This window comes from Chiloscyllium plagiosum, unplaced genomic scaffold, assembly GCF_037043375.1.
Source record: "Chiloscyllium plagiosum isolate Xiang-an unplaced genomic scaffold, Cpla_swu_hap1 HiC_scaffold_3, whole genome shotgun sequence".
Taxonomy (NCBI): Eukaryota; Metazoa; Chordata; class Chondrichthyes; order Orectolobiformes; family Hemiscylliidae; genus Chiloscyllium; species Chiloscyllium plagiosum.
In genome coordinates, this window is record NW_028270141.1 from 39924515 (window position 1) to 39938683 (window position 14169).

The 14169-nt window shown below is 41.2% G+C and overlaps 1 protein-coding gene across 5 annotated transcripts in view; it reads left to right on the top strand.

Moving 5' to 3' along the window:
- LOC122548604 (pecanex-like protein 1) overlaps positions 1–14169 on the top strand; it is a 281969-nt gene that overhangs the window by 85080 nt on the left and 182720 nt on the right. For all 5 annotated transcript variants that reach the window (XR_015752841.1, XM_087978544.1, XM_087978548.1 and 2 more), the window contains 4 exons: positions 1818–1956; positions 5020–5162; positions 8872–9025; positions 9109–9141. Coding sequence is in view for 4 of the 5 variants with exons in the window: in XM_087978544.1 (XP_087834670.1) it covers positions 1818–1956; positions 5020–5162; positions 8872–9025; positions 9109–9141 (469 nt within the window). In the remaining variant the exon portion in view is untranslated. The remainder of the gene's footprint in view (positions 1–1817; positions 1957–5019; positions 5163–8871; positions 9026–9108; positions 9142–14169) is intronic.

Here is a 14169-nt window from a genome sequence, read left to right on the forward strand (position 1 = left end):
TTTGCACTCTCAAATCTCCCACAAATATCAGCTGACCAGATCATCTGTTTTAATGATAGCCAGAATTCTCAGTTCTGAAAGACTATTTTAAAAATGGAAAATGTCTTCGAATGAAAAGATAGTTTCTTGTATGCTGCTCACTGGGGAGTGATCCATCATGTTGTGTGTGGGAAGCAAATAGCTTCTGTCATTCCTAACAGTCAGAGTCGAACTGGTTATCTCTTTGAAATGTACTGGATGTGTTACTCTTAAGACAATGCTTCTCAATCTTTTTCTCATCATGACCCCAGTTTAGTAGTCTAAATTGCTGAGATCTCAGACCTGCAGGAAGGAATATGGATGTTTGTGAGAGCAAGGGTTTACAGGAGGGACCTGTGAGAGTGGCAGCAGGGAAACTCTTAAGTAAAGAGCACCTACCTATGATGGCACGGTGGCTCAGTGGTTAGCACTACCGCCTCACAGCGCCAGGGACCTGGGTTTGATTCCACCTTCATGCAACTATCTGTGTGGAGTTTGCACATTCTCCCTGTGTCTGTTTCTCTCCCACAGTCCAGAAATGTTCAGGTTAGATGGTTTGGCCATGCAAAATTGCCCATAGTGTCCAGAGATGTGCAGGCGAGGTGGATTTGCTATGGAAATGCAGGGATACAGGGATAGGATAGTAGGGTGAATCTATGTAGGATGCTTGTCGGAGAGTCAGTGTGAGCTTGATGGGCCAAATGGCCTGCTTCCAGACTGTAAGGATTCTATGATTCTACCTTCCTACTAAATGTTTTAGGACATGATTCCGGCTACAAGATTGGGCAGTTAGACCACATCCACATTGAAAAGAAACACATTTAAAGGGACTTTGCAGCTGCTACCACTTGGTCAGGGCTCCTAGGCAGCCGTTGCTACATTGGAGTCCACAACCAACATTTGGCCATTGACCCACAGTTTGAGAAGACATGCTGTAAAAATGTGACTCTCCTTCCCTTAATACTAAGGACTATCAGGATATGACTGTCACGAGCCCTTGTTTGGAGTGAAGGACACATTGTAAGAAGAGGTGTGATCACAGTTCTCCTAAACAGCAAGACAAATGTAGAAGATGTCAAAATCATGAGGAGGTTTGGCAGAGGAGAAAGGGAGAGACTGCTTCCACTGGTACAAGGATCAATAACTGGAGGACATGGACTTGAACTTGTTCGGTAAAGAACTAGATGTAACATGAGGATTGTTTTTTAATTCAATGAGTTTTTATAGTCCGGAAGCCACTGTTTCAAAGGGTGTTGGATGCAAATTCAATAATAATTTGCAAACTAAAACTGGTTAAATATTCGATTTGAAAATAACAGGTCTATGGGGAATTTGCGTGGAGCGAGAGTAATCAGATAGCTCTTTCAAAGAAGTGGCACTTACACATTGGACCAAATGTCCTCCTAATGCTCTATTATTATAGCTTATGATTTAAAAAAAAGAATCTGTTCTTTTCTGCAGAGAGCTGATCTGTTACTTTTACTAACTTCTGCACTTTCTTTTTCTTTTAACTATTCTGCTGTTTTGTGCAGCATTATGCAGTGTGATATCTTCACAGAAGGATCAACAATGTGCTTAATGATCCCAGTAGGACATTGGGGAATTGCAAGCTCCATAAATTTACATCCTGATAATGATTACCTTGATGATGTAGTTCCTTATTTTTGTGGTTTGCAATTAAATGTAATATGCAAAAACCCATTAAAAAGGAATGTGACTTTAAATGGCAAAGGGTTTTGAAAATGTGGTCAGCAGAGAAACCTCAGGCAGCATCATTTTTCACATGTTTATCACTGCAGGGATCATCAGTCCAACTCTCGCAGTTCCCCTTCAGATGGACACAAAGCTGCAGGGGGGAGAACGGATGAGCCACCCCAGCAAAGACAGCCAGTCATATTGCAGAGAATGCGAATTAGAAGATATTCAGAAACACATCAGGTAGGTGCTGAGCACCTAGACCCTTTACATCCTCTTACCTGCTCATAGGAGTACAAGAACAAACTGAATATTAGATCTGGGTGAATAGAAAAGGCAGGAGTGGCAATGGTATCTCCTCAAATTTTGCTGGTTGGTAAAACTTCAGCAGTAGATATTTTACTCTCTTCAGTTCCAACACAACAGGAATTCAACCCTGAACACACCCATACAAACATTTCATCTAATCTCCTGTGATTTAAAAGAAAATGCAAAGAAGTAGTTCCTATCTCCTCCGTTCTGATTGAGGAGGTTTCTTCCCATCTTAGTCCTAAATGGCTGATTTCTTATCCTGAATCTGTGACTCTTTGGGAAAGGACCACTCAAACGCTGGTGAAGAACAATTTAATTTCAAGGTAATATGGTAAAATAAGACGCAGTGAGTCACTTAGAGTGGGAGTAACCTAAACCCAGAATTTGCTGGAAAATCTCAGCAAGTCTGGCAGCATCGCAAAGAGAAAGCAAGAGTGATGGCAGCTAGGAAGTTGGTATGTATCTGATTTGATTTATTTATTGTCATGTGTATTTTGCTGCAAAACAGATAAATAAACCAAAAAAGAATATAAAGGCATAATAATGAAGAGAAAACTTTACAGTCCTTCTTGTTAAGTGCACAGCCATGGGCTGGAGCTGCAGCCATGAGTCCCTTTGCTGTACCGCTGGAACAAAAGTCTCCGTGTTCAAGCATCATCTTCTCTCCACCAACGTTGATCCCACCGTGAGTCCTTGCTAGACCTCACCAACACAGCAACCATTGATGCCACCGGGTCCACCACCAGCCCAGATTTGACTCTGTTGCCACCAAAATTCCGCTCTGGACCAACTGCATCGATGCAGCTGCCACTGATGCCCCTGGGTCTTGTACTGGGCCCATGCATCTGTGGCGGATGCAGAGATACCGCAGGGAACCCAAACTAGCCTCTGCCTCAGCAGTCATAAGTCATGGCTGGGCTCATCGATGCAGAAGTTGTCAGGAACCCAAACCCGCCTCTGATGCCTCCGCCTTGATTCCGTGCTGGGCTCACCTCACCTCGCCGATACCATCGCCATGGCCAAGCTCTTCACAAGATATAAGTAAAAAGAAGTAAAAAATGAGAGAAGAGAATAAAAAGTAAAGAAAGGTGGATAGAGCAGTGAGCCCTGGGCTTAGGAGCCCTGCTCTGTCACTACCTTGGATTTTAACTATATACTAGAGAAGGGGTGAGTGGAGAGGGAAAAAGTAAACAATAGATAGAGATGGAGCCATGGTAGAGAGAAGACCAGTTGGGTAGACAGAAGAATGAGTAAAGGTCAGGCTAGGAGAATGAATAGCTGCTAATGAGCATCTGAACAGGTTGTTAATAGTAATATGATGACAAGGCCTGGTGTGTAGGAGTTGGGGTAAGGAGATGGGAGAAGGTGCTCAGGCACTAAAATTATTGAACTCAGTATTGAGTCCAGAAGATTGCAGAGTTTCCAAGCAGAAAGTTGAGGAGCTGCTCTTCCAGCTTGTGCTGAGCCTCACTGGAGCACTGTTGCAAGCATGAGACAGAAATGTTGGCCTGGGAACACAATGATGTGTTGAAGTGGCAAGCAACCAGTAGCTCAGGGTCATTTTTGCAGACAGTACATAGGTGATCTGCAGAGTGGTCGCCTAGTCTGCACGTCATCTCCCCACTGTGGTGGACGAGATCACATGAAGAGCAGAGAATACATTAAACTAGATTGAGTGAAGGAGAAAGTGAGGACTACAGATGCTGGAACTCAGAGTCGAAAGTGTACTGCTGGAAAAGCACAGCAGGTCAGGCAGCATCTAAGGAACGGGAGAATCGACGTTTCGGGCACAAGCCCTTCATCAGGAATGAGGCTTGTGGGTCAGGTCTGAGAGATAAATGGAAGGGGGATGGGGTTCGGGGGGAAGGTAGCTGGGAAAGTGATAGGTGGATGAAGGTGCTGGAGACGTGAAGGACTCCCATCCACAACTCCCTTGTCAGGTCCACATCCCCCACCAGCCCACACCCCACTCCTGGCACCTTTTCCTGCTACCGCTGAGGTGCAAAACCTGCGCCCACACCACTCCCCTCACCTCCATCCAAGGCGCGAAGGGATCCTTCCACATTCATCAGAAATTTACCTGCACCTCTCTTAGTGTCATCTATTGCATCTGTTGCACCCGGTATGGTCTCCTCTTCATTGGGGAGACAGGATGCCGCCTTGTGGATCATTTCAGAGAACATCTCTGGGACACCTGCACCCAACAACCCCACCACCCTGTGGCTGAACACTTCAACTCTCCCTCCCACTCCGTCAAGGACATGCAGGTGCTGGGCCTCCCCCACCGCCAAACCGTTACCACCTGACACCTGGAGGAGGAACGTGCCTCATATTCCACCTTGGGACCCTGCAACCACACGGGATAAATGTGGATTTCAACAGCTTCCTCATTTCCACTCTCCCCACATTATCCCAGTCCCAAGCCTCCAACACGGCACCGCCCTCCGGACCCATCCATCACTCTCCCCAACCTATCACCTTCTCCCTCACCTTATTCCACCTGTTGCTTTCCCTGCTCCATCCCCCCCGAACCCCACCCCCCCTCCCATTTATCTCTCCGCCCTGACCCAAAAGCGTCATTTCTGATGAAGGGCTACTCCTTGAATGCTACCTGACCTGCTGTGCTTTTCCAGCACTACACTTTGAACTCTAGATTGAGTGAAGTGCAAGTAAATCATTGCTTCACCTGAAAGCTGTGTCAAGGGCCTTGGATACACCTCACTCAATCTAGTATAGTCTCCAACTCTGCCTTTTGTTTATTCTGTTTCCCCTCTCCCCCCAGCCCACAGCTGCCATCAGTTCTGAAGAAGGGTGATTGGATCCGAAACATTAACTCTGCTTTCTCTCCACAGATGCTTCCAGACCTACTAATTTTTTTCCAGCAATTTCTGATTTTGCTTCTGATTTCCTGCATTCGCTGTTCTTTTGTTTCTTTCTGTATTTTGGATGGTTGTTCTTGTTTTAAGTTAATCCACCTTTCCTTTTACTCTGAAGGATAGGATTGGTAATCGTGTATCAGCTGTTAAAGTAATAGAGGAAAAGTCCAAATGGAGACAGTCCTACAGATTTTGGATTTTACCCAGCAAATGGGTGGAAATTCGTTATGATCGCTTGGCTTTATTGACTTTACTTGACAGGTATATGGTTCTGTTCTTTGCTTTTACAGATATATAATTTGTTGCAACTCTATTATTACACCCCACATAAAATAGTAATGTTGCAGGTGTTATTTCCTTATGATGGGTATTGCTTTAATGAAGTAATCACAACGAAACAAAATATGAAACCAGCTAAGTATGGGCATATGCTACTGCAGTAAGATCACCTGTTAATAATAGATGAGGAAGGCCATTCATCTAATGTGTCTATAATGTGGGCGGCACAATGGCACAGTAGTTAGTACTGCTGCCTCACAGCGCCAGAGACCTGGGTTCAATTCCCGCCTCAGGCGGCTGACTGTGTGGAGTTTGCACATTCTCCCCTTGTCTGTGTGGGTTTCCTCCAGGTGCTCCGGTTTCCTCCCACAGTCCAAAGATGTGCAGGTCAGGTGAATTGGCCATGCTAAATTGTCCATAGTGTTAGGTAAGGGGTAAATGTAGGGGTATGGGTGGTTTGCGCTTCAGCGGGTCGGTGTGGACTTGTTGGGCCGAAGGGCCTGTTTCCACACTGTAAAGTAATCTAATCTAATCTAATCTTAATATCCTTTAAGGAAGGAACTCTGCCATCCTTACCTGGCATAGTCTATTTGTAATTTCAAACCTGCAGCAATGTGGTTCACTCTTAACTGCTCTGTGAAATGGCCACTCAGTTCTCAGGCAGTTCGGAACAGGCAATAAGTGCCAGTGATATCTATATCCCATGTATGAATAATAAAAAGAAATTTCCAATTTGAGAATAAAATTTCAGCAATGTTCTTTTATATTTCTCTTCCATTATTCTGCCTGGAATAAAGTATAAATATTGTGATAATAAATTTCTGATATGTGTGTTGAATTTATTGTTTAGACTTCGGGTCTCTTGTCTCATTTAGAGTAAGTCAGTTTCTAGATTAACTTTTCCATGCTTTGCCAGACATATGGAAGTTCAGTGAGGCAAACAAGAAGAAAGCTCCCAACAAGAGGAAACTTGAATCATGTGATTGTTTCATGACCCAGTATCATGAAATCCCTGAGAGGTATTGCTTAACTAAACCTGATGATTACAAATGGTTAACATCCTGCAGAAAATAGGAGTCGAGACATAGCTTGGAGAGTTGAATGACTTAATTTGATCAGTAAAACCGAATATAATAGAGTTAGGTTTCTTGTAAATTTCAGTTAGGTCATCTTATTGATATTTTCTTTGAAGATCCATATTTCCGCAGTATTTTTCTGTTAATCATCTATATCCTCCATGCAGTACCTCCAACTGACTTCATCCCCACGCAGTCATTTGTCCAACCCGCCCCCTCCCATACCCCAGTGAGTTCTTCACTCAGTTCCCTTACTCAGCACTACCCACTCCCCTGCAGGCAACCCCTCCCCGCAACATAATTACTGTAACAACTACTTGTTGTTTACTGTTTCTCAGCTCATTTTATTTTTCTCAACTCTTGATATTCTACATGAGCAGCATTGTATATTTAAAGGTGTTCCATTTGTTCTGTCTTGACATGCTGTTGAAGAATAATCTCCCATGGGCAATTTTTTGAGGTTGTTCATTTCATTTCTTTTTGAACTAAACCCATTTAAAATGACAAAATCATAGAACCACAGACTTGTTACAGAGCAGTAGGAGGCTGTTTGGCCCATCGTGCCTGCCCTTGTTCTTGAATGACCAATTGACTCAATACCTTTTCCCATAACCCTGAATATTGCACCTATTTAAATAGTCATCTAATGCGCTTTTGATTGCCTGAATTGAACCAGCCCCATTACACTTCCAGGTAGTACATTCCAGACCTGAACACCCACTGTGTGAATGCATTTCTTCTTATATCACATTTGCTTCTTTTGCAAATTACCTTATGTCTCAATGTTTTCCTGTGAAAGAATAATTTCTCCCTATCTAGTCTGTCCAGCTCCCCCCTTTTCATTTTGAAAACTTTACCAAATATTCTCTGAGCATGTCCTTCTCCAAGGAAAACAATCCAAACTTCTCCAGTCTAACTTCATACTTTGAGTTTCTCATTCATGGAACCATTTGCGTAAACCATCTCTCCATTACTTTCTCATCTTCCTAAAGTGTGGCACCCAGAACAGTATGAAATCTAGGTACTGTCTTATAGAAGTTCAGCATAACCTCTTTGTTCCTATACTCTCAGCCTATATTAATAAAGCCTAGGATACTGTACATTTTATCACCTCTTCATTCTGCCTGCCTCACCACCCTTGGTGAGATGTGCAATAATATGCCTAAGTCTTTCTGTTTTGCAAGCCCTTTATGGTAGTGCTCTTTATTTCATACTGTATCTCAAAGTTCTTTCTTCCAAAATATATGACCTCAGACTTTTCCAGATTGAATTTCACCTGCTATTTATCTGCCCATCCCGTTAACTTGTCAATGTCTTTTAGTTTCAAACTGAACACCTCACTGTTTATAATGTTTGCATGTTTTGTATGGTCTGCAAACTTGAAAATTTATTCTTGCACACCAGGTTCTAGGTCATTAATATATCATCTTATGTACTTGACTGCTGTATCTTTGGCATCATTAAATTCCAGACCAAATCATTCAGCGATCATTGCCTCCTGGGTCTGCTTTGACTCCCATATCCTGTGTGTGGTTTGGGTCTTTTTCAGTTGTCAGGTCAAGATGAGCAATGCCTTTTGCAGATTTTGTAATGCATTGAGCCATGAAGCAATTACACAATCCATATGACAATTCCACCAGGAACTTTCTCTGTGGCTCTCTCGATCTGCCAAAATGGAGTTTAATGCAGATAAATGCATTTTGGTAGGACAAATCAGGACAGGACTTAATGGCAGGGTCCTTGGGAATGTTGTTGAACAAAGACCTAGGGCTGCAAGTGCATATTTTCTTTAAAGTGGCATCACAATTGCACAAGGGTGGTGATAAAGGTGTTTAGCATGCTTGCCTTCATCAGTCAGAGCATTGAGTACATGGGCCAGAATATCATTTTACAGCGGTAAGGCCACATTTGGAGTACTGTGTACAGTTCTGGTCACCCTGCTATAGAAAGAGTGCAATTAAACTGGAAGGGTGCAAAAAGGATTTACAAGGATGTTACCGAGACTGGAAGTTTTGAATTATCAGGAGAAGCTCAATAAGGCTGGAATTTTCTCCCCTGGAATGTCAGAGGCTGAGGGGTTACAGTTTAGAGGTTTATAAAATCATGAGAGGCATAAATAAGGTGAATAGCCATGGTCTTTTCCCAAGCATAGATTTAAGGTGAGAGGGGAAAAGATTTAAAAGTGACCTGAGGGGAAACTTTTTCACACAGAGGGTGGTACATATATAGAACGAGCTGCTAAAGGAACTAGTAGAGGTGGATACAACCATACCATTAAAAGTAATTTTGATAGTTACATGGTTAGGAGAGGTTTAGACGTATATGTGCTAAACACAGGCAGATAGGACTAGTTTAGTTTAGGATACCTGGTTGACATGGATGAGTTTGGCTGAAGGGCCTATCTTGGTGACTCTATGACTCTTTAACTCCAGATGCACTATGTTACAAAGAGTTTCCTTTAGACTTATAATGATTGATCAAGAGAACAATTCTGTTTCTCCCTGCCTTACTGCAAATTGCTCTGTGTTTTCCTAGTGTATTTTAAGTAGACTGAAACTTGCCATTATAATAACATAGGAACAGCATTCAAATTAACATTTACTATATTTTCACAGGAATCAGGAGATTGGAGAAAATGTGTTAGCTGTTTGCTTGGCTGTTCTTGTTGCCCTTCTTGGATTCAGTCTCCTTAACCAAGGGTTTTTCAAGGACCTATCAGTCCTGCACTTCTGTCTGGTTATTGCAAGCTGTCAGTATTCCTTGTTAAAAGTAAGTGTAAATGTGTTATTGTTTTTAGTGTGAATGGCAATAATGTATCACCATACTTGACTTTTTTTTTTCTCCTGTTTCAGAGTGCTCAGCCTGATTCAGCATCACCTGTACACGTGAGTAATGATCTCCAGACTTGAAAGTCAAATATTTGAAATTCATCTCAATTGGATGATCTGATTGAAGGCCATTCCATGTGATTTCCATCCTTCCAGAATGACAATCTTACTATATTCCCACAACACCACCTGACGTCTCTTTGGTCTCAGCCACTTATCCTGTTTCAGTTGATCATTTTCCAGCTGATGTAATGACCCTACAGTCTCTGTTAGATAATGGCCGTTTACCCAATATGATGACTGAGGTAGTCTTGCCAGGTCTAGGGTGGGGTTAACATTTTAGGTTAGATGTATTTTTACAGGCATCCTTACCTGGTTATGTGCTTCCAACCAATCAGCCTCTCACTCCTAATTTAGCATTCAGTCTTCAGTGTCTCACTTCCAACACTATTGGAATTGTGCACCCAATATGTCCATCCTGTTTCCAGTCATTTGGAAGTGTATGGAATTGTTTGATTTTTTTAATGTCAGTACTGACTTTCCATCATAGTTTTATTGCCAATAACCAATAGGTTCATAGTTTTTTTTTGAAAACTATGCAATTTGTTTTAATCCTACATCCCCTCTCCAACCCTTGATTTTTCCCTTGGTTTTTAGCATTTAGACACATTACATTTCAACTCCTGGGGACTGCAGTGCAATCATGGAGCACTGGCAACCCACAATAGAGGTGATTGAATAGGCTGCATTTATTTCCCTTCCCACATTACTCTTAGTGGTCCAGAACCAACCATGGAGATTAGAACTGGAGCCACATGGAGACTCTCATTAGATTTGGAGAACAAGTACCCTTTTCTAAAGGAAATTAATGAGCCAGGTGGGTTTTTGACAATAGTCTGGGAAATTTGATTTGCTATTACCTCACAAATCAACAGATTTACAGAATTCAGTTTCAAAACATGCTATGCTGGGGTTTGAACTCTCAATCTCTGAGTCCAGTGCCATTAATAATGGTCTAAATCAAGTCATTTTGACAATCACAATCTCGATTTTCCCTCTTCTCATGCTGTCTTATGTCGTTAAATTTACATTGTACTGTGATAATCTTTAGTCGTAATGTGAAACTAAAGAAAAAATAGCTAGTATTTTGGTAGTACAGTATATAGGATGGCAGGACATTTTACTGATAATGTTTGCCACATTGCTGTTTGCATTGTGTTGAAATCAGAGAGGAGAATAGAGAAATAAACCTTTGCTAGTGTTTTATAAGATTTGGTTCCCTTCAGTATGGAAACAGGCCCTTCGGCCCAACAAGTCCACACCGACCCTCTGAAGAGTAACCCACCCAGACCCATTTCCTTACATTTGTACCTAACACTATGGGCAGTTAGGCATGGCCAATTCACCTAGTCTGCACACCTAGTGCTAACCACTGAGCCACCATGCCATCCCAGAGAGATGTGGAAGGGCTTATATTTTTGGAGCTGAGTGTGGTAGTAATTAAACTGTAGTATAATTATCCCTGATGTGATATATGCAGAGGTAGTTTTTTTTATTTTGAAAGAAGAAGAACAACAGGTTGGGGGTGGATATTGATAAAGGATTGCATAGTAGGTAGGTGTAATTAAGGTGGAAGTATAATAGACAGGGATGTATAAGCATCTTCAACCAATTTATTGAAGTTCTTTGGGGAAGTAACATGTGTTGTAGATAAAGGGCAACCAGTAAATGTAGTCTACTCAGATTTTCAGAAGGCATTTGATAAGATGTTACATCAAAGATTATGGCAGAAATGAAAATTTATGGTGTAGTAGGTAATGTATTGCCATGGACAGTAGATTTATACCTAACAGGATGCAGAGAGGAGACATAAATGTGTCATTTTCTACTTGAAAAGGGGCAATAAGTGATATGTCACAGGGATCGGTGTTGCAGCCTCAACCTTTTATAATCTATGTGAATGATTTGCATGAAGGGACCAAAGGTATGATAACTGAATTTGCTAGTGACACAAGGATAGGTAGGAAAGTCAGTTGTGAAGAAGATCGAAAGGGATATGGATAGGTTAAATGAGTAGGCAAAGGTGTTGCAAATGGAGTATGATGTGGATAAATGTGAAATTATTCATTTTGGCAGGAAAAATAAAAACAAGAGCATAATTATCTATATTATGGGAGATTATAGAGCTGAAAGATGTTGAGCAATCTGGGTATTCTAGTGTATTGGAAGCAATTCAGAGATCATTTACTAGCCTAATATGGATAGATTGTCTAATGACAAAAGTTTGGACAAGGTGGGCTTGTATTGCTGAGTTTGATAGAGTAAAAGGTGACTTGATTGAAACATACAATCTATCGAGATGCCTCAAGATTTTATGTCGAAGGGATGTTGGCTGTTGTGGAAGAATCTAGATTAAGGAGGCATTGTTTAAGCATAAACAGTCCCTCGTTTGTATGTTTGTATAATGGACAGAATTAAAATGAGGCTTTAATAACATGGAGTATACATTGTGCAGTTCTAAAAGGGGAATGTAAATGGCAGTGTTTATAATGGACAGGGATGTATAATGAGTGGGTGTGTAAAATAGGGGCATATAACAATTGGTTTTATAACTGGCAGCACTGACAGGGATAACTGGTAAAACAGCATATATAATAGGTGAGGGTGATAGAGTAGCTGTATATGGGATTGTATAATGGGAGGGCTATACAATGGAAGTGCTTGTATTATGGCCAGAATGTATAAAATTGGGAACAAAATGGTGAGTGTGTAATGTGTGATCTGTAATGTACAGATGGATAACTAGATGATCTGATCTTGGCAAAGTGGAAATCTACTCCATAATTTTAGAAAGGATTTTTTTAATGTATATTGTTTCAACTCTAAAGCTGTTCCTGATGTCCCTAAACTGGACAGATAATTGTCAGTTCAGACCCTACAGTGCAGAATTTTCACTGTGTAACAGTTGATGGAGGACAAAGAGGCCACAACAGAAGTTGGACTAATGGCTTGCAATCAACAACAACTTGCATTTATATACTATCTTTAACATATTCAACTAATCCAAGATACTTCACAAGAGTGTTATCAAAATTTGGTACGAAGCCACAAAAAAAAGCGCATCTTAAAATAAAGCTAAAAATGACACAAAACCAGATTATAGTCCAACAAGTTTATTTGGAAGCACTAACTTTCGGAGTGCTGCTCCTTTCTCCACAACCACCTGATGAAGGAGCAGCGCTCCGAAAGCTAGTGCTTCCAAATAACTCTGTTGGACTATAACCTGGTGTTGTGTGATTTTTAACTTTGTACACCCCAGCCCAACACCGGCATGTCCAAGTCATAAAAGTAAAGCAAGAGGTTGAGTAGCAGACAGGATTATGGAAGGAATTCCAGAGCTTAGTGCCTTTGCAATGAAGGGCTGGCTACCAATGATGGAGCAATTAAAATCAAGAATATCCAAGAGCCCAGATGATTGTGGATATCTTGGAGGAGAAGTAAGACCCATGGAGCTGATTGAAAACAAGGATGTATCAATATTTTGCTGTATTGAGAACTCATGTAGGTTAGCAAGATGATGGTTGAGGGATACAACTAGGATATCAGCAGTTGAGGTTTGGATGTTAAACCTATTTCAATATCACAGTGCAGAATGTTGTGTTCAGAACTGTTAAGAACAGCTCAGTATCTGTCTGAATGCATAAGATAGAATAGCACCAGCAACAAGAGAAAGTTGGAAAAACTCCTATTCTTATAAATTTTGACCATTTCCATGTAGCAGCATTGCTTGTCACAGTAGGCAATACATGTTCATTCAGAGAGACTATAGAATATAATAAGCATTGTCTCAACATCAGTATTTACAATATTGCAATATTGTGTTGGACAGAGACATTGCTGTAAGCCACTGTAATCTTAGTAAGATAGAGAGTTTGTGAGATTCCTGCACTTCCTAAGGCAGCTTACTTAATGATTAGATCAAATGTGATACTTTTGCCTTGTAACAGACATTCTTACTGTCACAACCTTTAAAAGAGACCAATTTCAATAAAACCCTATTTAGTAAATCTTTTCAGCAATTGCTGACAGTCAGCAGATGTTGGATCCTAGGATAGCATTACTACAGTTTAATATCCTTTATTGAGTTATAATCTACCTCTGACGTGGATCAGTGATCTTGCCTTTGAGTCAGAATACAGTGTGTGGGTTCAAGTCCCAATCCACAAACTTGACCACAAAATCTTGGCTGACTATACAGTACAGAGGGAGTTCTGCACTGCAGCAAATGTGTTTTTTGGATGAGACGAGAAGCCAAAGCTTATCTGTTCTCTAAGGTCAATGCAAAAAGTTCCATAACAGTATTTTGAAGAAGCAGACAAAAGTTCACCTGGGTTGTCTTGCTGGTCAATATTTATCTCTCCATTAAGTGCTTAAAAAACGGATTATTGTGGTTTTCGGGATCTTGCTATGTATATATTGGCTACTGTGTTTCCTACATTACATCTAATGCCGACCATTTGTTTTGAAGAGTGTCCTGCATTTGTGAAAAGGACTATTTTGTTTGGTAAGCATATTAAGAATTACAGAATAGAAGTGGTTTTGTTTTAATCAACCTGTTTAAAGATGTTAGTATGCGCCTCTGGAGCAGGTGGAACTTGAACTCAGGCTTCCTGGCTCAGAGCTTTGGACACTATGTTGCTCTGCCACAAGAGCCAAGATGGTTAGGTGGAGTTCGTTGGAGATTAGCTTTCATCTAATTGAATGACAGAACTAGCTCAATGGCCTCTTGCTATTAATGTGTACTAGGCTCAAGGGGTTGAAGTGCTTCTCCTATTATGACTTGAGAAGTTGAATGGCCTTCTCTCGCTCCTGTGTAACAGATTGATGAGTTTGACGGACATTCTCCTGTCCCTGTGTAACATGCTCAAAGTGCGGAATGGCTTTTTCCTTTTCCTGTTTAATAGGATTAAACTCATTGGCATTCCTCTGTTCCTTTGTGACAGGATTGAAAGGTTTTTGACCTCCTTCTGTCCATGTGTGACAGGTTAGAGGAATGAATAGCCTGTTGTTCAAGTTGAGAGGTTA